Here is a 25756-nt window from a genome sequence, read left to right as displayed (position 1 = left end):
TTATGTAATATGGAGTGGGTGGTGGTGGCTAGCTGACTTTGCTAGTCCTTTCTTTGCATTTTATTTTATTTTATTTATTTTATTATTTTATTTTTTAAATTTTATTTATTTTATTTTATTTATTTTATTATTTTATTATTTTATTTTATATTTTATTTTATTTTATTTTATTTTTTTATTTATTTTATTTTATTTTATTTATTTTATTTTATTTTATTTATTTTATTTTATTTTATTTTAATTTAATTTAATTTAATTTAATTTATTTTATTTTACTGCTTAAAATATTACAAAGAGTATTACATATGTCTCCTTTTCCCCCCCACCACTTGACATTCCCCGGTCCTTTCTTGCTCTAGAACTAGATAACCTAAAGATGATCCTTAGCCTGCTGGTTTTCAAACTAGGGGTCTCCACGTAATAGGTGAAAAAAACCAATCGATGGGCCAAACATGAAAAAAAACCCCATCAGAGTAAATGCCGTTTGGTGAAAGCCTTGTTTAAAAACAGCGGCTTAGGTCTAACCTGTGAGAGTCCCTCCTAAACGGACTTCTCACTGCGGGTGGCGCAGCGGGAAGCCACGGCGGGCCGCGCGGCCCCGGCGGGAGGCGGGAGGGCCTGGGAGCCGCCCTCCCGGAAGCCGGGCTCGGAAGTCCCCCGCGAGCGCCCCCGCCAGAGCCCGAGGGCGCGACTCCGCGCGGGGTCCCGCCGCTCCTCGCGAGGCTGCGGCCCGCCCGCCCGCGCCGCCCGGCGTCCACGTCGCACTTCCCGCCGCGGCCCGCACCGCCGGGCCCCGCGCGCCTGTGACGTCATCGCCAGGCGCCGCGCCTCCGCCTCCTCGCCGCTGCGAGGGAGAAGTAGTTGGCGCGAATGGGTCCCGAGCTCCGGTAACGGATCCCCCACCCCGCCGGCCCGCCCGCCCGCGCTGTGTCCTGGGGCTGCGATGGTGAGCCCCCGGGGAGGCCGTGCGGCTCTGGGCGCGGGAGGCCGCGGGCGGGTGTGGACGGGGCCCTCGTGGTGCGGAGGGGCGGGGCGGGCGGGGGGACGGGGTGCGCGGCTCTGAGGGGAGCCAGGCACCGAGGGGACCACCCACCGGGCGTCGGTCGCCCCGCTTCGCTTGGCAGCCGGCGCGCCGGGCTTTTGGGGTGCGCGGCAGTGGCGCTCTTTCCCACTCTTGGGGGCAGGGTGGGAGGAAGAGTCTCGAAGGAGGTTTCGGGGTGCAGAACAGTGGTTTTCCTGCTCAGCACTGCCCCGGACCTGGGCTTAGGTCCTAGGTGAAGCGTTCAAAGCTTCTTTTTAAATTTATTTTTAAAATATATTTTATAGATTTTTTACAGAGAGGAAGGGAGAGGGACAGAGAGTTAGAAACATCGATCAGCTGACTCTTGCACCCCCCCCACTGGGTATATTCCCGCAACCAAGGTACATGCCCTTGACTGAAGGGTCGAACCCGGGACCCTTCAGTCCACAGGCCGGCGCTCCATCCACCGAGCCAAACCGGTCAGGGCCGTTCAAAGCTTCTTTAGGTCTTAAGGGAAAGGAATGTAACAAACTTTTTTTTTTTTTCTTATGAATAAGTTATCTCAGGCCTTCAACTTTGTTATTAACAGTTTCAGGAGCTGCTCACGCAGGCGCTTGGAGACCTAGGGCCTGGGGAGGGTGTTTTGTCTTGATGGGTGCACAGAAGTCAAAGGGTTAACACGACCCCCCCCCCCCCCCCAGTAAAAACAGATGTAATACATTTGACAGCTGTCATCGCTTATCACCTGATGTTAACATCTTCACAGCAACAACCCAGAAACCTCAGTGCAGGATTTTGCATAAAGCATTTAAATGAGGAGGGAGATAATTATGCAGCCGCCAAAACAGACATTCGCGGTGCTAGGGCCATAGATACAGACCTGTGTTTGAGATATTTTAACTTAAAGGACACTTTATGATGTTCATTACACCAGAATATACTGAATAATTAGACATGATTTTTCCAATCCTTCTTCAGTTTGTCACAATGCCAGCATTGTGGGGGGGGGGGGGGGAAGTTTTTTTATGCTAAATTGGGAAACCTTGTGTTTTTTTTCCAAGATGGATAAAATAATGATTATAGCTACCTTGGAGTAAGTATCTTCTTCAGGTCAATATGTGATCTGTCTATTTTACTACCTTTTCTCACTTAAACCTCACAGCAATCTAGTTTTACAGATGGTAAAGAAGGCTTTCAGAGTTTCAACCATTTGTCATACAACTAATACATTGTCTAATTAGAATTAGAACCCAGGGATTTCTGACTGCTAGTTTATACCACCTCCATAAAACGATCATACTTCAGGCACTACAGTGTTGTGGAAAGTTGATGAGATTTGGAGTCCTGAAGGTGAGAGTGAGGGGATGTTTTAGTGTTGTTGTGCCATTTAATCAGTTTGTGGTTTGGGGCTTAACTTTACACTCTTTAAGCCTCCATCTTCTTACCTATAAAAGGGGGAAATACAGCTGCCTTAAGTAATTATCTTGAGGATTAAACGAGATTATATATGTAAAGCTTCCATTTTGGTGCCTAGCATGTGGTAGGCAGTATACATTTACATTCTACTCATAATCTAATTTTCTCAGGAAGGACTTTTTAAAAATTTTTTTTGATTTCAGAGAGGAAGAGAGAGGGAGAGAGAGATAGAAACATCAGTGATGAGAGAGAATCATCGATTGGCTGCCTCCTGCACGCCCCCTACTGGGGATCGGGCCCACAACTTGGGATGTGCCCTTGACTGGAATTGAACTCAGGACCCTTCAGTCCACAGGCCAACGCTCTATCCACTGAGGCGAACCGGCCAGGGCAGGAAGGACTCTTTATGGAATGTTACATAGAGTTTAAGGGGCATCATAGATGCCTCTGCTGTTGTCAGTTACCGTGAACAAAACTGGTATGGTCAGCTTTATTTGATCATTTTCACCTAGAGATACTTTACATTGCAGTTATTTTTTTTTCTTTAGAATTTCTTTTCACCGTCCAGATGAAAAACAAAGCCCTTGTAAGAAAAGAAGACATATTGGTCAGTTTTGCTCTTTGTTAATGGAAAACAGCAGTTAATAATGTTCAATAAAGTAGATAAGAATTTTGGATTATATTGACACTTAATTTAGTCTTTCTGGTTGCAGGTTCAATTCCTGGTCAGGGTACATGCCCGGGTTGTAGGCTTGATCCCTGATAAGGGGCGTGCAGAAGGCAGCCTATCCATGTCTTGCTCTCACATCAGTGTTTCCCCCTCCCCTCTCCTTCCCTCTCCCCCTCCCTTCCTCTTTTTCTCAAACTCAATTTAAAAAAGTAATTTAGTTTTCCTGTCTCCAGCACAAAAAGTAGCAAAATCTTAGACATTTGTATACCAGTTCTAGTACAGTAGACTTTAACATCTGTTTGGGTCATATGTCCCTTTGATAATTTGAATGGTATGCAAATATTCTGCCTACAGAAATGCATATTGGTACATATATATACTATTTTAGAGGGTTTACATATCTTCTGAAGCCTTTCCATATGCACCAGGTTAACATTTCTTGTCCTGGGACCTGCATTTTTTTCTCAAATATTTTTCTTTTTTAAAAAAAATAAATCTTTATTGTTCAGATTATTACAGATGTTCCTCTCCCCCCTTCCCCCCATAGCTCCCCTCCACCTGGTTCCCACCCCACCCCATGCCCTTACCCCCTGCCACTGTCCTCATCCATAGGTGTAAGATTTTTGTCCAATCTCTTCCCACACCCTTCACACCCTCTTCCCCCTGAGAATCGTCAGTCCACTCCCTTTCTATGCCCCTGCTTCTATTATATTCACCAGTTTATTCTGTTCATCAGATTTTTTTATTGACTTAATTTTTAGATTCACTTGTTGGTAGATATGTATTTGTTGACCCTTTGTTATTCATAATTCTTATCTTTACCTTTTTCTTCTTCCTCTTCTTAAAGAATACCCTTCAACATTTCATATAATCCTCGTTTGGTGGTGATGTACTCCTTTAGCTTTTCCTTATCTGTGAAGCTCTTTATCTGACCTTCAATTCTACATGATAACTTTGCTGGGTAGAGTAATCTTGGTCGTAGGTTCTTGCTATTCATCACTTTGAATATTTCTTGCCACTCCCTTCTGGCCTGCATGGTTTCTGTTGTGAAATCAGCTGACAGTCGTATGGGTACTCCCTTGTAGGTAACTGACTTTCTCTTGCTGCTTTTAAGATTCTCTCTTTGTCTTTTGCTCCTGGCATTTTAATTATGATGTGTCTTGGTGTGGTCCTCTTTGGATTCCTCTTATTTGGGGTTCTCTTCGCTTCCTGGACTTGTAAGTCTATTTCTTTCACCAGGTAGGGGAAGTTTTCTGTCATTTCTTCTAATAGGCTTTCAATATCTTGTTCTCTCTCTTCTTCTGGCACCCCCATAATTCGGATGTTGGTACGCTTGAAGTTGTCCCAGAGGGCTCCTTAAACTATCTTCATATTTTTGGATTCTTTTTTCTTTTTGCTTTTCCGGATGGGTGTTTTTTGCTTCCTCGTATTTCAGATCCTTGACTTGATTCTTGGGATCCTCTAGTCTGCTGTTGGATCTCTGTATATTATTCTTTATTTCAGTCAGTGTATGCTTAATTTCTGACTGTTCCTTTTCCATTTTTTTGATATTCTCATTAAGATCCTTGAAGGTCTCACTAAGTTCCTTGGGGGTTTGTAGAAGATTCTTGAGTAACCTTATAACTGTGGTTTTGAACTCTATATCCAGTAGTTTGCTTTCCTCCTTTTCTTTCATTTGTGACCTGTTTCTTTGTGACTGCATTTTGGCTGCTTCCCTGTGTTAATAGAGTGGCTTTGTGTGGTAGGTGTCCTATAGGGCCCAGTGGCTCAGCCTCCCCAATCACCTGAGGTTGACACTCTTGGTGCACCCCTTTGTGGGCTGGGTGCACAGTCTTGTTGTAGTTAAGTCTTGACTGCTGTTGGTATCCCTGGGAGGAAATGACCTACAGGCCAATTGATTGCAAGGACCAGCTGTGTCTATAGTGGAAGAACTGCTGTGCTGGAGACACCCTTATGGGGCAGGACTTGTTTCAGTGGGGCTTTGGTGCTCACTGAGTCTGCTTCTTGAGTGTGTCACTTACAGATGTGAGGAGTTGAAATCTGGTATCTGACCACTGGGTACACTGGCTCCTGGCTCTCCAAGGACATACAAATTCAACCAATGTGTGAGTCCACGCAGCAGGAGCTACCACTAAATCTGCAGATTTCGCCTCTTTGTTTGGGCTTTGGAACTTTTGGGGCTCTCTGACCCAGCTGCACTTTGTTAGGTTAGGCTGCAAAAGGACAGGCGATTCGCCGCTGCGCACAGCTTGGGTGGGTTGTAAATTGGGTAGGGCGGGGTCTCAGAAAATCACCAGGGCGGAGCAAACAGTGATGGCTGTCTGTCAGCCATTTCCAGGTCTCCAGGTCTCCACATCCCGAGTCCCGCGCCCCCACAGTAACAATGATCCTTGCGAGCAGTTCTGCAAGAAAGCCACCCTTGCTTCCTGACCCGATGCCAAACAGTCCAGTTTCTTCCCGTAGGAGTCTGGGTCCCTAGAGTCTCGCCAGAAACGAGTTCAGTGCTGTGAGTTCAGTGCAGTCAGGAGCTTGTATCTCCCGATTGAAAAAAACTATGCACCCAGGTGCAGCCCGGTTCGCGCGCCTTCGTACCTCTGTTCTTGGCGCTTCTGCACCTCCTACCCAGCCTCAATGCTCTTTTTTCTTTTCTTCTAGTTGTAGAACTTCCACTCAGCCAGCTTTCCCGTGGTTCTGGATGAAAGCCGTTTTGTCTTTTAGTTGTAGTTTTAATGTGGTTGTGGGGGGCGGCACGTACAGGTGTATACCTTATGCCGCCATCTTGGTTGTCCTCTCAAATATTTTTCAATTAGAAGTTATCAATAAGAGAATAAAATGCTATATCTACAAACTGGAATACTATGCAGCCATTAAAAATGGAAAAACTTGCATGGCCAGTGTGGCTCAGTGCTTGAATGTAGACCCATGAACCAGGAGGTCATGGTTTGATTTCTGGTCAGGGCACAGGCCTGGGTTGTGGGCTCAATCCCCTGTGGGAGGCGTGCAGGAGGCAGCCAGTTGTTGATTCTCTGTCGTCATTGATGTTTCTAACTCTTTTTCCCTCTCTCTTCCTCTCTCTGAAATCAATAAGAACATATTAAAAAAAAAAAAAAGGAAAAACGTTATGCCCTGCTGTGAAACAATTGCCAAGCTAATTCAGTGAAAAAAGTAAGGTTCAAGAAATATGTGAAGTATGCTACAACTTTATACAGTAAAAGAGAGAAAAGAATATATACATATTTGCTTGAAGATAAAATCTCTCAGGAAGAATACACAACTGATACATAACACTTGTTGCCTGCAAAGATGGGAAGTTTTTTTTTTTAATTAAATATATTTTATTGATTTTTTTACAGAGAGGAAGGGGGAGGAATAGAGAGTTGGAAACATTGATGAGAGAGAAACATCGATCAGCTGCCACCTGCACACCTCCTACTGGGGATGTGCCCACAACCAAGGTACATGCCCTTGACCGGAATCGAACCTGGGACCTTTCAGTCCCAGGCCAACCCTCTATTCACTGAGCCAAACCGGTTAGGGCAAGATGGGAAGTTTGTGTCAAAGGAAAGGTGGGAGGGAGACTTTTCTATCCTTTTGAATTTTGAAACATATGAATATAATGTCTATTTAAAGGAAATGAAGCAAAATTGAAAATAAAAAGAATATAGGCATAGCTAGTTTTTTTATGCTTTGCTATATTGCACTTTATAGATGTGGTGTTTTTTACAAATTGAAGGCGACACCCTCCACCAGCAAAAAGATTCCGACTCACTTTATTGTGATAATTTATTGTGGTGGTCTGGAACTGAACCCACAATATCTCAGAGGTATGCTTGTAAAATAAGAAGCCATGCAAACAATTTGGATTGCTATGAGGATTTAATTAATTGGTCAAAATGCAAATAAAACCTGAGAGATGCTATTTTTAAGAAGTCAATATATATAATTTTCATTGACTGGTATAAGTATTTATTGAAAATATAAAAATAAGGTTTAATTAAATACACAGATTATGGGCTAGCCTTTTTGAAGAGTTGTCAGGTAAGTAAAAATACATTGTAATTTGATCTGTTTCATTGCCCCACTCTAGGGGATCCCTCTCACATCTTAGTTTATTATGTGAATGCTTCCCCTGGAGAGGTGCTGTGACCCTATTGTAATGTAGCTTTTGTCATATATACTGGTGCTTAGCCTGTAAGCTCCCTACCTGCCTCTGTGATCTCATCTCTCTGTTTTTTGTATATATTAAGCTGGTTCTGTCTTGGTTTTTGTTCTTGCTGTTTTCTCCTTTGAATACTCTTCCCCTAGATCTTTACATATCTCTGCCTTTTTCATTCAAGTCTCAGTCATCACTTCCTTAGAGCTTTTGGTTTCATAGCTAAGAAACCATTGCCTAATCCAAGGTCATGAATATTTATGCCTATGTTTTCTTCTAAGAGTTTTATAGTTTTAGCTCTTACTTTTAGGATTTTAATTCATTTTGAGTTAATTTTTATATATAGCATGAAGTAGTGGTCCATCCAAGTTTATTCTTTTGCATATCCATTTGCCCCAGCACCATTTGCACACTATTCTTTTCCCCTTGACTTATCTTGGCATCCTTTTAATGGTCAAAAATCAGTTGACCATTAAAGTGTGAGGGTTGTTTTTTTCTGGATTCTCAATTCTATTTCCTTGATCTGTATGTCTATCCTAATATTAATACACTGTCTTTTTTTAAAATTTTATTTATTTATTTATTTATTTATTTATTTATTTATTTATTTTAATTAAATCTTTATTGTTCAGATTATTACATTTGTTCCTCTTTTTTCCCCCCCCATAACTCCCCTCCTCCCAGTTCCCGCCCCACCCTCCGCCCTCACTCCCCACCCACTGTCCTCATCCATAGGTGCACGATTTTTGTCCAGTCTCTTCCCGCATCTCCCACATCCCTTTTCCCCCAAGAATAGTCAGTCCATTCCCTTTCTATGTCCCTGATTCTATTATGATCACCAGATTATTTATTCACTTGATTCTTAGATTCACTTGTTGATAGAAGCATGTTTGTTGTTCATAATTTGTATCTTTACCTTTTTCTTCTTCCTCTTCTTAAAGGATACCTTTCAGCATTTCATATAATACTGGTTTGGTGGTGATGAACTCCTTTAGCTTTTCCTTATCTGTGAAGCTCTTTATCTGACCTTCAGTTCTGAATGATAGCTTTGCTCGATAAAGTAATCTTGGTTGTAGGTTCTTGATATTCATCACTTTGAATATTCCTTGCCATTCCCTTCTGGCCTGCAAAGTTTCTGTTGAGAAATCAGCTGACAGTCGTATGGGTACTCCCTTGTAGGTAACTGAGTTTCTTTCTCTTGCTGCTTTTAAGATTCTCTTTGTCTTTTGCTCTTGGCATTTTAATTATGATGTGTCTTGGTGTGGTCCTCTTTGGATTCCTTTTGTTTGGGGTTCTCTGCGCTTCCTGGACTTGTAAGTCTATTTCTTTCACCAGGTAGGGGAAGTTTTCTGTCATTATTTCTTCAAATAGGTTTTCAATATCTTGCTCTCTCTCATCTTCTGGCACCCCTATAATTCTGATGTTGGTACGCTTGAAGTTGTCCCAGAGGCTCCTTACACTGTCTTTGTATTTTCGGATTCTTTTTTCATTTTTCTTTTCCGGTTGGGTGTTTTTTGCTTCTTCACATTTCAAATCTTTGCCTTGATTCTTGCGGTCCTCTGGTCTGCTGTTGGGAGTCTGTATAATATTCGTTATTTCAGTCCGTGTATGTTTAATTTCTAGTTGGTTCTTTATCATAACATCGAGGGTCTCATTAGATTTGTTGAGGATCTCAATAACTTTATTGGCGGCTTCTAGACAGTTCTTGAGAGACCTTAAAAGTGTGGTTCTGAACTCAATATCCACCATTGACAGTTTTGTCCTATTTCTTTGTCTCCGCATTTTTTATGCTTTCTTGGTGCACCCCCTAGTGTTCTTTGTGCGCAGTCTTCCTGTAGTTAAGCCTTGATTCTTGTAGTTAATACTAGGGGGATTTGATCTCCAGGCCAACTGGCTGTGAGAATCAGCTGTGTCTGCAGTGGGAAAACTTCTGTCCTCTAGGGAGTTGCTAATCTAGCCTTTGCCTGAGGCTATCTGGCAAATGGCTCTGTGCAGGGCTTGGGCGGGGCGGGTGGGTCGCACGGGATCAACAAGGTGGGCTGGAGAGAGCAGTTATGGCGGCTCTCAGTTACGTCCCTAGGGGCTCTGCCTCACAGAGTCCCAGCAACCGCTGCAAACCTCGGAGAGAAAGCTGCCTTCGAGTTCCGACCGAAGCTAGACAGTCCCGCTTCTCCCGTTTGAGTCTGGGTCCCTAGAGACTCGCCCGGATCTGGAGCTCAGAATCTGAGACTCCCTCCCATTTGAAAACAACAACCGCGCCCTCCGCCGCCAGCTCGCTCCGCGCGCACTCCGTACCTCAGTATTTCACTTCAGCACTGCGCCTCCTCTGAATCTGGGTATGATATTCTCTTTCCTCCTAGTTGTAGAATTTCCACTCAGCCAGCCTTCCTGTGGTTCTGGATGATGTCCGTTCCGTCTTTTAGGTGTATTTTGATTTGGTTGTTCAAGGCAGCAATCTCCGGCGTTAACCTATGCCGCCATCTTGGTTTCTCCAATACACTGTCTTTACTATTGTAGCTTTGTGATAAGTTTTGAAATTGGGAAATGTGAGTCTTCCAACTTTATTCCTTTTTTCAAGATTGTTTTGCCTCTTCTGGGTCCCTTGAATTTCAATATTAATTTTAGAATCAGCAGAGAACCCAGCTGGGATTTTGATACTAATTGTTTTGAATCTGTAAATCAATTTGGGGAGTATTGCCATCTTAACAATATTAAGTCTTGTGATCCATAAACATGGGATATCTTTCCATTTATTTAGATCTTTTTTAATCTGTTTAAACAATGTTTTATAGTTTTTAGAGTATATATTTTATACTTCTTTTGTTAAGTTTGTTTCTATGTTTTTTGTTTTTTAAAAAAACATTTTAATTGATTTCAGAAAGGGAGAGAGAGAGAGAGAGAGAGAGAGAGAGAGAAACACCAGTGATGAGAGAGAATAATTGAAGAGCTGCCTTCTGCACTCCCCACACTGGAGATTGAGCCCACAATCAGGGCGTGTACCCTGACTGGGAATTGAACCATGACCTCCTGGTTCATAGGTTGATGCTCAGCCACTGAGCCATGCCAGCTGGGCTGTATTTTGTTCTTTTTGATAATACTGTATATGGAATTGTTTTTATAATTTCACTTTTGAATTGTTCATTGCAAGAGTTTAGAAATACAATTGACTTTTGTATGTTGATCTTATATCCTACAATCTTATTGAACTCCTTTAGTAATTCTAATGGTTTTTAAAGTGGACTTCTTTATATATAAAATTATTTCATCTGCAAATAGAGATAATTTTACTTCTTGTCCAATCTAAGTGCTTTTTATTTTATTCTCTTTTTTTCTTGCCTAATTGCTTTTGCTAGCACTTCTACAGTGTTGGATAAAAGTGACAAAAGGCGCCGAGGCCGGTTTGGCTCAGTGGATAGAGCGTCGGCCTGGGGACTGGAAGGTCCCAGGTTCGATTCCGGTCAAGGGCATGTACCTGGGTTGCGGGCACATCCCCGGTGGGGGATGTGCAGGAGGCAGCTGATCGATGTTTCTCTCTCATTGATGTTTCTAACTCTCTATCTCTCTCCCTTCCTCTCTGTAAAAAATCAATAAAATATATTTAAAAAAAAAAAAAAAGTGACAAAAGGCATGTCTTATTCCTAATGTGATGCGAAAGCATTCCAACAGCTTTTTGCTTTCAAAGTATAAGGCCTTAATATAATTTTAAATAATATAAAATTATTTCATAGTTTGTCTCTGCTTTGCTGCTACCGGTTATATCCAACAAGTATATTAGACAGATATAGTTTAGCATTTTGGTGGTTTTCAAGATAAAAAATTTTTGCATTTGGATAGATTTTATGAAATGTGTTGTTGCTAATCAGTTTCTGCTGTGGATTTGATATATTATGTAAAAATAATCAAACTTTTATAATTCTTTGTTCTCAAAATAGAAAAATAAAAACTGAAATATAATATTTTGGTAACTAGTTTTCAGAGCACTGCAGTACTTACTTTGTACAAAATCCTGTATTCTTCAAAGGTAAATGAAGACAGTGACACAACTTGCTTTCTTTTTTGCATTTTGATAAGTATAATTTATTTATTGATTGAGCACATTAGCAGTCTAAAAAAGTAATTAGTTTGGTTATATGTCAGAATGAATATATATCTACATTTGTACTTTGGCCTTTTGAAATTAAAGATATTATGACAGCTTTCCTCAGTGTGGATTGAGGAGTACTTACTGCAAAATTTTTTATCTCTTACTACTGATAGATTTATAACCAATCAAGTTGGAAATGTATGGACAACAGACTTTTTTTTTTAATCTTTTAAAAAAATTTAAATTCTTTATTGTTTAAAGTATTACATAAGTCTTCTGTTCCCCCCATTGACCTCTCCCCAGCCATTCCCACCCCCTAGCACATGCCCTCACCCCCCTACTGTCTGTGTCCATTGGTTATGCTTATATGCATGCATACAAGTCCTTTGGTTGATTTCTTAACCTCCTCTCCCCTGCCTTCCCTCTTAAGTTGGATGGTCTGTTCGATGCTTCTATGACTCTGGCTCTATTTTTGTTCATCAGTTTATGTTCTTCACTATATTCCACAAATGAGTGAGATCATGTGGTATTTATCTTTCTCTGACTGGCTTATTTCGCTTAGCATAATGCTCTCCAGGTCCATCCATGCTGTTCCAAATGGTAAGAGTTCATTCTTTTTTTTACAGCAGCATAGTATTCCATTGCATAGCTGTACCACTGCTGATGGGCACTTAGGCTCTTTCCAAATCTTAGCTATTATAAATTGTGCTGCTATGAACACAGGGGTGCATATATCCTTTCTCATTTCTTGGGATATATTCCTAGAAGTGGGATTACAGGGCCAAATGGGAGTTCCATTTTTAATTTTTGAGGAAACTCCATACTGGTTTCCACAGTGGCTGCACCAGTCTGCATTCCCACCAGCAGTGCACGAGGGTTCCTTTTTCTCCACATCCTCGCCAGCACTTGTGGTTTGTTGATTTGTTGATGAGAGCCATTCTGACAGGTGTGAGATGGTATCTCATTGTCATTTTGATATGCATCTCTCTGATGATTAGTGACTTTGAGGATCCTATATAATAAAGAGCTAATATGCTAATTAAACCGAACAGCAGAAGGACCTTCCAGACCAGTGGTTCTCAACCTTCCTAATGCCGCAACCCTTTAATACAGTTCCTCATGTGGTGACCCCCCAACCATAAAATTATTTTCGTTGCTACTTCATCACTGTAATTTTGCTACTGTTAGGAATCATAATGTAAATATCTTATATGCAGGATGTATTTTCATTGTTACAAACTGAACATAATTAAAGCATAGTGATTAATCACAAAAACAATATGTAATTATATGTGTATTTTCCGATGGTCTTAGGCGACCCCTGTGAAAGGGTCGTTCGACCCCCAAAGGGGTTGTGACCCACAGGTTGAGAACCACTGTTCCAGATGAAGCTGGGCCGAGCTCCTTACACAAATTTCGTGCATTGGGCCTCTAGTGTTTTCACATGTCTCTTGACCTTCTGTATGTCCTCTTTTGAAAAGTGTCTATTTAGGTCCTTTGCCCATTTTTTGATTGGATTGCATATCTTCCTTTTGTTAAGTTGTATGAGTTCCCTGTAAATGTTGGAGATTAAACCCTTATCGAAGATAACATTGGTAAATATGTTCTCCCATGCAGTGGGCTTTCTTATTGTTTTGTTGATGGTTTCTTTTGCTGTGCAGAAGCTTTTTATTTTGATGTAGTCCCATTTGTTTATTTTCTCTTTAGTTTCCATTGCCCTAGCACAGGGGTGGGCAACCCCTGGCACATGTGCCAAACATGGCACACCAGTAACTTTTGCTGGCATGCGAAACCCTCTCTTATAATCTTCCATTTACAATTTTTTTCTTAATATCAACTTCTTTATTTTTCAGATAAATTCAGTGTAGGTGCATCTTAAATAAATAAGTAATTTTACATAACAAGTTATCTTAAAGACCATAGACATGGATTGACGAGAGAGGGGAAGAGCAATTTCTATGCCTCTGCCTTAACTCTCCCTGCCTTCCTATATCCGACCAGTGTTTTGGTTTCATCCACATATGCTTGTGAATCTTTGTTCTCAGTGATGAATTTTGTGAAGTCTCGTAATAGGAGTAGCCTGACGGATGTAAGTAGTAGCTCGTGCATATCTCTGAAGGTCACGAAATATAAACCTGATGTAAAATCTCTGTCATCAGTGATGCAGCAGCAAAAGTCCCACTGATAATATCAAACGGAGTCATAAAGTTTTCTGTCGGACTACCAGTGTACATGTATACATTAAAAAATAAATGTATTTTTCATCATCATATACTGTGTTTTTGTCGCTCGAATGAATTTTATTATTTCTTCAAGGTTCTTCACATATGTACACCTTAAGAGATATCAAGTAGGCGTAACATGTTCTCAAAAAATTAGGGTTGGCACGCAGAAGAATTTTGAGTCAGAGATTTTGCTGGTTTTGGCACGCACTCACAAAAAGGTTGCCCACCCCTGCCCTAGGAGCCATATCGGTGGAGAAATTGCTTCGACATGTCTGATATTTTGCTGCTTATGGATTTTTCTAAGACTTTTATGGTTTCCTATCTTAAGTCCTTGGATAGCAGACTTTTGAAAAATAGTTTTTCTGAGTACTTGGAGAAGTCTGGTACTTTGTCTTGGCATATGTTTATTAAAATCGCACTTGGGCCACTTGATGGGCATTGTTTCTCTCTGACAGTGTTATAGAATTGTTAGTTACACCTTAGGGTAGGAAAATGCAAAAAGTCTTTTTGCTTACATTTAGGAGCAACTTAAATTTCAAAACTTTTACTAGAGAATGCATTGTTGGCATTCTTAATTTTCTCATCTGTAGATTGAGGTTAAAAAATTTCATAGGGTTGTTTTGTGAATTAAACAAGTTAATTTAAAAAATATTTTTATTGATTTCAGAGAGGAAGGGAGGAGAGATAGAAACATCAATGATGAGAGAGAATCATTGATTGGCTGCCTCCTGCATGACACCTACTGGGGATGGAGCCCACACCCTGGTCATAAGTCTTTGACCGAATTGAACCTGGGACCCTTCAGTTCAAAGGCCAATACTCTATCCACTAAGCCAGTGATGGCGAACCTTTTGAGCTCGGTGTGTCAGCATTTTGAAAAACCCTAACTTAACTCTGGTGCTGTGTCACATATAGAAATTTTTTGATATTTGCAACCATAGTAAAACAAAGACATATTTTTGATATTTATTTTATATATTTAAATGCCATTTAACAAAGAAAAATCAACCAAAAAAATGAGTTCGCGTGTCACCTCTGACACGTGTGTCATAGGTTCGCCATCACTGCACTAAGCCAAACCAGCTAGGGCATAAGTTAATTTTCTTTTTTTAAACATATGGCTTAATTTTTTAAATATATTTTATTGATTTTTTTACATAGAGTAAGGGAGAGGGATAGAGAGTTAGAAACATCGATGCGAGAGAAACATGAGAGAAACATTGATCTGCTGCCCTTGACCAGAATCGAACCTGGGACCCTTTAGTCCACAGGCCAATGCTCTATCCACTGAGCCAAACTGGTTAGGGCCATAAGGTAATTTTTTAAAGGCGCTTAAATCATTTATGTAAGGATTTGGTAAATAAATAAAGAAATACATACATCTACACTAATAAAAGAGAAAAATGGTAATTGGCGTTACGGCGTTACCGTTTTCATTGGCTAATCAGGGCTATATGCAAATTAACTGCCAACTAAGATTGGCAGTTAACTGCCAACAAGATGGCGGTTAATTTGCATATGTAGGCACAATGCAGGGAGGCGAAAGGGAAAGCAGGAAGAAGCCCCCTGCCACTGACAGTGATCGGAAACCCAGGGGGGAGCTAAAAGCTGGGGGGCAGGGCAAAGGCGGCCCTGGGGCCGCCTTTGCCACCCTGGCCAGTGATAGCAGGAAGTAGGGGTGGAGCCAGCGATGGGAGCTGGGCACGGTCGAAGCTGGCAGTCCCAGGAGCTAGGGGTCCCTTGCCTGGGCCTAAAGCGGAGCCCGCGATCGCGGGGCCGCTGCAGCTGCGGGTCCCGCTGCTCGGGCCGGACGCCCAGGCCAGAGGCTTTAGGCCTGGGCAGGGGCGGAGCCTGCAACTGCGGGGAGCTGGGGGGCGGAGCTGGGGATTGGGGGGATATGATGGTCCCCTTGCCCAGGCCTGAAGCCTGGGTCAGAGGCGTCAGGCTTGGGCGGGGGGTGGAGCAAGCGATCAGAGGGAGATGGGGGTCCCCTGCCCAGGCATGATTCCTGGGCCAGAGGCCTCAGGCCTGGGCGGGGGTCAGAGCCAGTGATCGGGGGGAGATGGGGATGCCTTGTCCAAGCCTGACACCTTGGTGGAAGCGTCAGGCCTGGGCAAGGGGCCGATCAGGCAATCGGAGGGTGATGGGGGTCTACGCCTCTGGCCGAGGCATCAGGCCTGGGCAAGGGGCAGAGCCAGCAATCGGAGGGGTTTGGGGGTCCCCTGCCCAGGCCTGACGCCTGGGCCAGAGGCATCAGGCCTGGGCTGGGGGCAGAACCAGTGATGGGGGGAAATGAGGGTCCCCTGCCCAGGCCTGACGCCTCTGTCAGAGGCGTCAGGCCTGGGCATGGAGCTGATCCTGCGATTGGAGGGTGATGGGGGTCAACGCCTGAGGGCTCCCAGTATGTGAGAGGGGGCAGGCTGGGCTGAGGGACACTCCCCCCCCCCCCCCCAGTGCATGAATTTCGTGCACCGGGCCCCTAGTAAATAAATAAACAAATGAAGCCCTGAATCAGGGCAGGGGCAATGGAAATAGAGTGAAGAGGACAGCAGTACTTGGGACATAGGTTAGATAGGATGATTAGGCGGAGGGTCAGCGAGGAGGAAAAACTGTCTATTTTCCGTTTTGGATGAATGATTGTACTATGCATGAGGTTGGGAATAAGGGAAGAGAAACATGTCTTGGAGGAATATGAGCTTAGTTTGGATGTTAGGAGTTGGAGGGACCTTTGGGAATTTGGACAGAGGTGTATCGAGTAGAAGTAGATGCTACATGATGGAGCTCAGAGGAGGTCCGGAATGCCGACCTCTATAAAAATGACTGGTATGGTTAGTGAAAAGACTGCCTACTTTGCCTCCTTGGCACACAGGTTGGCATATTTTTAATAGATAGGCAACCTGTTACTGACAACTTTCTATACTAGCATATAAGCTCGGCAAAGATAGGGGCCACTAGGATAGGCAATTGCTGTATAGTGCCTGGCATATGGCACATTTTCAGTGAATGAATGAATAAGTACAAATAAACTTTGTAAGTCCAAAAAAAGAGAAATGAACTAGAATGTAAAACTTATTGGTATAAAAACACCTCTAACCCTTTCTGCACGACTTTATGTCTGAGCTGTTGAACATTTAATGACAATGAATAATTAGCCTAGAGAAATACAGCATTTACTCTATTAGGTTGTAGGTGTATTTTTGATGTGAACTTAATTTCAATGTTTAGCCCTGACCTGTGTAGTTCAGTTGGTTCGCGGTTTCGATTTCTGGTCAGGGCACATACCCAGGTTGTGGGTTTGATCCCTGGTTGGGGCATGTATCGGAGGTAACTGTTTCATGTTTTTCTCCTTTTCTCTTCCTCTCTCTAAAAATCAATTAAAATAAATATCCTTGGGTGAGGATTGAAAAAAAAATCAACATTTATTTGAGTAGTTTAAATATGATTTTTTAAGATCCAGGAGTCAGTTGTAAAATTTGATGTCTTGATGAATAAAAACCGTAATCACAGTACATTATCCCTGATGAAAATTTCAAAATGTTGAAATAAACCATTAGATAGGGCATAAACAGTTTCAAATGCTTCAGTTATCCCAAGAAGGTTTGAAGAACTTATTTATTTTAAACCTAAATTAGATAAACATTTTCTGTTTAATTTTGCCAGTGTTTTATATTTTTTGATCAGGTACCTAAAAACTTTTTGTGATACAGTATTTCACTGAAAGAGTAGTTTAAGGCTCATGATGTAAATATTATAACTTCAGACTCTTATACATCTATCTTGACACACGTAAGAATGAAAATAGGTCTTTCATTACCTTGGGAGCTGCCTCTGAGGTATACTGAATAGATGACAGAGCAAGCAGGGGAAGCAGTTTCTATGCACTGTGTCTCCCAGAATCATCCAGTCCCCATTCCCGGGCCGCTGCTGTGCTTTATTTGGTCTGTTCTTTATTTCCTATGTTCTGCCTCACTTTCTAAAGGCGGAAACACCAAAAGCAGAAAATAGAATGAAAGCTCCATGAGAACAGAGATTTTTGCCTGTTTTGTTTATTCCAAGCACAAAGAATAGTTCTTGGCCCATAGAAGGTTCTCACTAAATATTTGGTGAATGAATAAATAAATGATTGAATGGAGGAAGTTGATGCAAGCACTTAAAATTATTTTTAGCTTGAAACTGTTATTGTTCAAAGATTATTCAAACTGCACTTCTTTTTTCACTCTCCGGTATCTTCCTTAGGTAAGTTCTTGAGGCCTGTGTTTGACTTTACTTATCATTAATAGTGATTATATAAAGAGATATTTGTGATTTTCTAAAAAAACCAAAAACCTTCTTTGGCTAAAAACAAATTTTAAGAAGAGGAAGTAGCCTACTAAAAGTGAAAGTATTTTGGTTTTCGTAGCCACAATATGGTAATATGACAAGAGTCCTTATTATAGGGATCAATTATAAGTCAACTTTAATAATTTACTTCAGAAATAATACACAATAAGTGTTAGTTTAATACTTAAAATTTCTTAAAGCAATTGGTAAAATCACAGCAAAATTTAATCCTAATGAAAGATTCTTTTAATATACAATCTTTAAAAACAAATCTGCCATGAATTTTATTTTACATAATTAAGAATATCTCTGAGCCCAGGTGTGAAGGTCAGTGACCTCAGGAATAACTACTCATGTGTTCATTGAATATTAATTAAGCGTTTAGTCATCTGAGGTGCCGACCCTGTGCCTGAGATACAGTGGTGAGTAAGATAGACAAGCCTGCTTTATGGAACTTACAGCAGTGTATTTAAATTTAGATTTCTGTGACTATCAAAAGTCTCTTGTAATCATTTTAGGACCCAGGGCAAGTTCCTTGGTTCCATTTTTTAAAAAAATATATTTTTATTGATTTTAGAAAAGAAGGGAGAGAGGAGAGAGAGAAACATCAATGATGAGAGAGAATCATTGATCCGCTGCCTCCTGCACATCCCCTACTAGGGAACAAGCCTGCAACCCAGGCATGTGCCCTTGACCGGAATCCAACCTGGGACCCTTCAGTCTGCAAGCCGACCCTCTATCCACTGAGCCAAACCAGCTAGGACTCCTTTTTTTTTTTTTTTTTTTTAAAAAAAAACTTTTTTTTTCTCTATTACAATTGGCATGCAATATTATATTGGTTTCAGGTGTATAGCATAGTGGTTAGACATTTGTATAACTTAAATGGTTCCCCCAATAAGTCTAGTACCCACCTGAAACCATACAATACAATATTATTGACTGTATTCCCTGTTCCCTATGCTGTACTTTACATCCCTATGACTATTTTGTATCTGCCGATTTGAACTTCTTAGTCCCCTCACCTTTTTCATGCAGCCCCCCAGTACCCCTCCCACTTGGCAGGCATCAGTTTGTTCTCTATATCTGTGAGTTTGTTTTATTTGTTTCATTTAGCATAATCTTCTCTAGGTCCATCCGTGTTGTTGCAGTGGTAAAATTTCATTCTTTTTTATAGCCAAGTAATATGTCATTTTATATATGTACCACATCTTTATCCAGTTATCTATCTATGGACACTTTCATGCTTTCCATATCTTGCCTATTATAAATATAGCTGCAATGAATATAGGGGTGCATATATCTTTTTGAATTAGCGCTTTGGATTTCTTTGGATAAACACCCAGAAGTGGGATTGCCAGGTCATATGGTAGTTCTGTTTTATTTTTTGAGAAACTTCCATACTGATTTCTTGGTGGTGTTTTTTTTGAGAAGCTATCCCTGAGGCACTCTGTGTCAGGTGCTTCTGGTGCTCTTAGTCTTGTGATTAGCTCTTAGGACTGTTCCATATTTAATTCTTTATATACTAATTTGTCTCCCAGGTAGCTCCATGAGTGCCATTTCCTGTTCCCATCTTAAGTCCCTGGCACAGTGCCTGTCTGTAAGCATACAGGATCAAATGTATCAGAAATAATCAGAAGGAAAGGCAATGTTCCTAATTGTAGGGGGATGGCTACTTTTGTATGGATCCTTAGAATTACAGGACAACTGTGAAGGGGCAGGCATGGTCAAGTGGAAAACTAAGAAAAAGATTTGGAATAGGAGGACCAGGTTTCATTCTGGAGGTTTTGGTGGGCCACCTTTAATTCCCATAGGGATCCACCGAGGCAGGTGGCAACAGAGGAAACAAAGGGGCAGAGAAATCAAGTAATTCATCAGTAATAAGTGGCAAAACACAAACGCCTGTGTGTGTTTGACTTACAGTTCCACTTACTCATCTACAAAATGGAGATGTATCATTATATATTTGCCCTGTTTACTATGGATGATCATCAAAAGAGATAAATCTGTGTCCAATAGCTGTAAGTAAAATCATGAAAAACTTATTAGCTGTCTCTGCTAAAATTTGTTTTCACTTTATGTGATCTTTGCCTACATTTTTTGCATTCTTTGAACTGACCTGTTTGTTCAATTAAGAAGTAAGAAGAAAGAAGTAAGAAGTTAATTATTAACTCTTTTGGTTTCACCAAATAAAAGTATCTTTATTTCTTTTAGAAATGGAATATTGAGAAAAAGGGTGTGCACATTTATAATTTTGATAATATTGCTGGATTGTCTTCTGAAAAGGCCGCACCAATTTTTACTTTTATCAGCATTTGTAGTGTGTGAGCATCTGTTTTCCCACATTCATGACAAGTTTGGGCATTATCAGTCTTTTAAAACTTAGAGAAAAATAATCCAGTTTTAACTTATCTGTTTATTATTTGTGAAGTTGAGCATATATTTATGTCTGTTGGATATTTACATTTCTTTTATACTAGTAATTTGCCTATTAGTAGCTTTTATTTATTTTTTATTGGGTTATCTTTTGATTTGTAGGAACCCTTTTATATATAGCAGTAGAGGCCCGGTGCATGAAATTCGTGCACAGGTAGGGTCCCTAGGTCTGGCCGGTGATCTGGGCTGATCGGGGCTTTCTGGCTGCTGGCCGGAGCCTCCCTTCGTTCCACGCCACTCCTTGGTGGTCAGCAAACGCCATAGCAAGCGATCGAACTCCCAGTCTCCTGGTCGAACTCCTGAGAGGACACTTTGCATATTAGCCTTTTATATATATATATACTAAGAGGCCGGTGCACAAAAATTTGTGCACTCGGGGAAGGGGGGTAGAGGGGGGGGGGTCCCTCAGCCCGGCCTGTGCCCTCTCGCAGTCTGGGACACCTCGGGAGATAACGACCTGCTGGCTTAGGCCTGCTCCTGGGTGGCAGAGGGCAGGCCCAATCCCTAGGTGCAGCCCCTGGTCGGGCTCAGAGCAGGGCTGCTTGGGGAGTTGGGGCGCCGCCCCCTGACATGCACAGAGCAGGGCAGATCAGGAGGTTGCGATGCCACCCTCAGTCACGCTCAAGGTAGGGCCAATTGGGGGTTTGGGGCACCGCCCCCTGTCACGCTCAAGGCAGGGTCGATGGGGAGGTTGCGGTGCCACCCCCTGTCACGCACAGAGCAGGGCCATTAGGGGTTGGGATGCTGCCCCCTGTCACTCACAGAGCAGAGCCCATCAGGGGAGTTGGGGCTCCGTACCCTGTCACGCACAGAGCAGGGTCAATCAGGGGGTGAGGGAGCTCTCCCATGTCACGCACAGAGCAGGGCCCATCAGGGGTTTGGGGAGCTCCCCCCTGTCACTCACAGAGTAGGGCAGATAGGGGAGTTGGGGCACCGCCCCCTGTCACAGAGCAGGGCAGATCAGGGGGTTGGGGCGCCGCCACTGTCACACTCAGGGCAGGGCCGATGGGGAGGTTATGGCTCTACCCCGTCACACACAGAGCAGGGCCCGTGGGAGGGGGGGGGATTGGGGCGCCGCACCCTGTCACACACAGAGCAGGGCCGATCAGGGGTTGGGGCGCCGCACCTTGTCACACACAGAGCAGGGCCGATCAGGGGTTGGGGCGCCGCACCCTGTCACACACACAGCAGGGCCGATCAGGGGTTGGGGCGCCGCACCTTGTCACACACAGAGCCGCAGGGCGATCAGGGGGTTGGGGAGCTCCCCCGTATCAGGCACAGAGCAGGTGCTGATCAGGGGGTTGGGGAGCTCCCCCGTATCAGGCACAGAGCAGGTGCTGATCAGGGGGTTGGGGCGCCTTCCCCTGTCACGAACAGAGCAGGGTGGATAGGGAGGTTGTGGCCCCGCCCCCTGTCACACACAGAGCCGCAGGGTGATCAGGGGGTTTGGGCGCTGCCCCCTTTCATGCTGATCCCGGTGCGGGGAGGCATATTACCCTTTTACTATATAGGATAGAGGCCTGGTGCACAATGGGGGCCGGCTGATTTGCCCTGAAGGGTGTCCTGGATCAGGGTGGGGGTCCCCACTGGGGTGCCTGGCCAGTCTGGGTGAGGGGCTGAGGGCTGTTTTCAGGCTGGCGAGTGACTGAAGCTCCCAACCGCTCCTTTTTTTTTTTTTAAATTCTGGGCCAGCTTTAGCTCTGAGGCTTGGCTCCAGCTCTTAGGCCTCCGCTGCTGAAAGCAGGTATCTGGTTTGTTTGGGTTCTATAATCGAAACACTGTTTCAACTCCAGCTCTGAGATCCCGGCTGGCTGAAAGCAGGTTTCTGGGGTTTTGTTTAGCTTCTATATTTGTAACAATGTTTCAAACTGCAAGCTCAGAGGCCGGCAGCGGCAGGTGGGGAACGTTGGAGTCCTCCGTCACTGAAGCAAGCAAGCCTCATGTTCGCTTCAAGCTGCCTGGCTGCCGGCCGCCATCTTGGCTGGCAGTTAATTTGCATATCACCCTGATTAGCCAATGGGAAGGGTAGTGGAGGTACGGCTAATTACCATGTTTCTCTTTTATTAGATAGGACTAGAGGTCTGGTGCATGAAAATTCGTGCACTGGGTGGGGGGGTCCCTCAGCCCAGCCTGTCCCCTCTCACAGTCCAGGAGCCCTCAGGGGATGTCCTACTGACGACTTGGGCCCACTATGAGTGGGTGTAAGCTGCAGTCTAGCCTCCCTCTGCAGGAGGCAACTGGGCTGATCAGGGGAAGACGCCATCCCCATCACCCTGCTGCTGCTGCCACTGCTGGCTGACACGGCTGCCGGCCCTTGGCCCTTGCTTCATAGTGCTGGCCCCGCCCCTGGTCCCCTGGTCAGGGGGGTGGCAATCTGGGGCCAGGCCAGCTGGGGGAGGGGCTGTGGGAGGTTGAGGCATTGTGGTCGCACCCCATTCAGCCTCTGTGGAGGCTCCAGGACCGAGGCGCTGTGGCCCCTTCTGCTGCCACCTCTGGGGAAGAAGGGGCCGCAGCGTGGGTGGTGGGACTGGACTGGACTCGCGCTGCAACCTCTCCCGCACCCCCCACAGCCCCTATGCGAAAGGCGCCGCGCCCCCAGACCAGCCCGTGTTGTCGGCCCTCAGCTCTCACAGCTGTGGCTTTGTCTGGAAGATGTGGGTTTAATTAGCATATTACCCTTTTGTTAGTATACATAGATGTTTGTAGATATTTTCAAATTAGTTTCTTGTATTTTAACTTTGATTATGGCGTTTTTAAAAAAAATACATTTTATTGATTTTTTTACAGAGAGGAAGGGGGAGAGAGAGGGATAGAGAGTTAGAAACATCGATGAGATAGAAACATTGATTCAGCTGCCTCCTGCACGTCCCCCACTGGGGATGTGCCCGCAACCCAGGTACATGCCCTTAACCAGAATCGAACCTGGGACCCTTCAGTCCGCAGTCCGATGCTCTATCTGCTGAGCCAAACCAGCTAGGGCTGTTTATGGCATCTTTTGTTTTATTTTTATGTAGTCAAATCTGTTTTTATGGATGGTCTCTAGCCTTGATGTTTTGCTTGGAAGGCCTTCTCTGTGCCAAGATTGCAAAAGTAAATTTAAAATTTCATGCCTTTTCCTGTTTATTCTGCTGTTTAGATTCATTATTTGGGACATGATTAGCCACTGGACTTGTTCTTCAACAGTTTTTTAAATCTTTGAAGACCTGGAATACTAAACAGAGAGTGTTAATTGAGGACTAAGGTGAAGTCACATTCTATAAAGTATAAGGCCAGATTGGTGACCTTTGTCTTTTAGATGTTTATACACAAGATGGCTGCTCACGTTAGAGGTAATACTAAAGGTATGAGTAAAATGGCTCTCACTCTGATGAAAATTTTTTTCCAAAAGCTTAGATTTTTAGTTTGTGTTGCGTTGGATCAGGATGCTGTGATTTCTTTAACTCTTCTGCTGCCATCAGGGATAAGGCATGGGGAGTGTGGGCCCGTAGGGTAGACTAAAGGGGAAGGAAGGGACAGGGGGTGTGAATAGAATTACTTAGGAAGGAAAGGTTGTCACAATGTGGAGGCGGAGCAGTGTGGTATAGACCGAAATCAGAGCTCAGCAGTTACTCAACCTTACCAACAATTTCATTTCCTGAATTGTTTTTTTCTCTTTGCGGTTTTAAGCATTTGTGGCTCTAAAACATTGAAAAACACCGCTGTTTTAAACCTGATTATTAATCTTCAGTTTTGGTATTTCCATGGTGCATGTGCACTCTGTGTCTGTGTGTCTGTGTTTTGCACAATCACCACTGTTTGAAATGAAGAATCAGTTGGTAATTTCAAAAGTGAAACTCTAATGTGAAATTCTCATTTCCTCCAGAAGCAGTAACGTAAGTAGTTGTCAGCCTCAAATTCAGTTCTGTGCAAGCTATACAGAAGACTGAGGCTTTCTTTATTACCTATCTCCTCCTCCTCCTCTTCTTCCTCCTCCTCCTCCTTCTCCTCCTTCTCCTCCTCCTCCTCTGTTAAATAATTCTTTATTGTTGAAATAAAGAATAATAATTCTTTATTATCCTATATAATAAAACCCTAATATGCAAATTGACTGAGCAGCGGAACGACCAGTCGCTGTGACACACATTGACCACCAGGGAGCAGACACTCAATGCAGGAGCTGCCCTCTGGTGGGCAATGTGCTCCCACAGGGGGAGCACCACTCAGCCAGAAGCCATGCTCGTGGCTGGCGAGCACAGTGGTAGTGGTAAGATCCTCTCCCACCTCCGCTGCAGGTGGGCAGTAAGGACCAAGGGGTCCCAGACTGCAACCAGGGGATCAGGCCAAAGCTGGCAGGAGGACATCCCCCAAGAGGTCCTAGACTGTGAGGGGGCACAGGCCGGGCTGAGGGCCCCCACCCCGGTGCATGAATTTCATGCACTAGGCCTCTAGTTGTTAAATTATTCTTTATTGTAGAGGCCCGGTGCACGAAATTCATGCACTGGGGGGTGGGGTTCCCTCAGCCCAGCCTGCCCCTCTCACAGTCCGGGAGCCCTCAGTGGATGTCCTACTGATGGCCACAGCCTGGCAGCAGAGGCTCGGAGCAGGCGTCCTGTGTGTGTGTGTATACGTGTCCGCTGGGGGCCTGCCCCCAGCCACATTGGAGGCTCAGAGCAGGCGCTGTGTGTGTGTGAGTGTGTAAGTCTGCTGTGGGCATGTACCCAGCCACACTGTGGAGGCTTGGAGCAGGTGCCCCTCTGTGTTGATCTCTCAGGCTCCTGGCCTCCACTGCATGTTTTTCTCTCCCTTGAGCTATGGCCAGGGTGGGGTGCTGCCTGCAGGCTGCGCTTTCCTGCTCATGGATCACCGGATCACTGCAGAGACCAGGGGCAGGCCCTGCTGGGTGCTGCCTGTGGGGAACTTTTCTGCTCTGGGATCACCATGGCGATCCCAGGAGCAGGCCCACCTGGGGGCCGCCTGCCCTCCGCACTTGCCTTCTCTGGGATCACCATGGGGTCCCAGCTGGCAGTGGGGCTTAGGTGGCACACGGGGGTCTTGGCTGGGGGCAGGGCTTAGGCGCATGGGGCTTAGGCGGCACACGGGGGTCCCGGCTGGGGTGGGGCTTAGGTGATGCGATCGTGCTGCCTAAGCCCGGCCACCCAGGGCCGCACACGGGGGCCGGATGGCGTCTGGTGCTGGCCAGCCCTGCCTGCAATATGCAAATTAGCTGCCATCTTTGATGGCGGTTAATTTGCATATGGTGCTGATTAGCCAATGGGAAGCGTAGCGAAGGTACGGTCAATTACCCTTTTTGTCTTTTATTAGATAGGATGTCTCCTCCCCCCTTCCCCCCCCCCCCCCATTGACCCCCTGACTGCCCCCGCCTCAGGCCTTCAGCACCCTATTGTTTGTGTCCATGGGTCATGCATATATGCATACAAGGTCTTTGGTTGATTAC

The 25756-nt window shown here is 44.1% G+C and overlaps 1 protein-coding gene across 6 annotated transcripts in view; it reads left to right on the top strand.

The window, feature by feature from the left end:
• Positions 1-553: 553 nt before the first annotated feature.
• The window catches only part of RFC1 (replication factor C subunit 1), a 121517-nt gene continuing 96314 nt past the window's right edge, over positions 554-25756 (top strand). For 5 of the 6 annotated variants that reach the window (XR_004971353.1, XM_036331484.1, XM_036331488.1 and 2 more), the window contains exon 1: positions 554-946. Coding sequence is in view for 4 of the 6 variants with exons in the window: in XM_036331484.1 (XP_036187377.1) it covers positions 944-946 (3 nt within the window). In the remaining 2 variants the exon portion in view is untranslated. Of the gene's footprint in view, positions 947-19791; positions 19908-25756 lie in introns of those variants that run through there. The other variant, XM_036331502.1, reaches the window with a different exon arrangement.

The sequence above is a fragment of the Myotis myotis genome, unplaced genomic scaffold, assembly GCF_014108235.1.
Source record: "Myotis myotis isolate mMyoMyo1 unplaced genomic scaffold, mMyoMyo1.p scaffold_m19_p_1, whole genome shotgun sequence".
Taxonomy (NCBI): domain Eukaryota; kingdom Metazoa; phylum Chordata; class Mammalia; order Chiroptera; family Vespertilionidae; genus Myotis; species Myotis myotis.
This window is presented reverse-complemented; position numbering and strand designations above follow the sequence as displayed.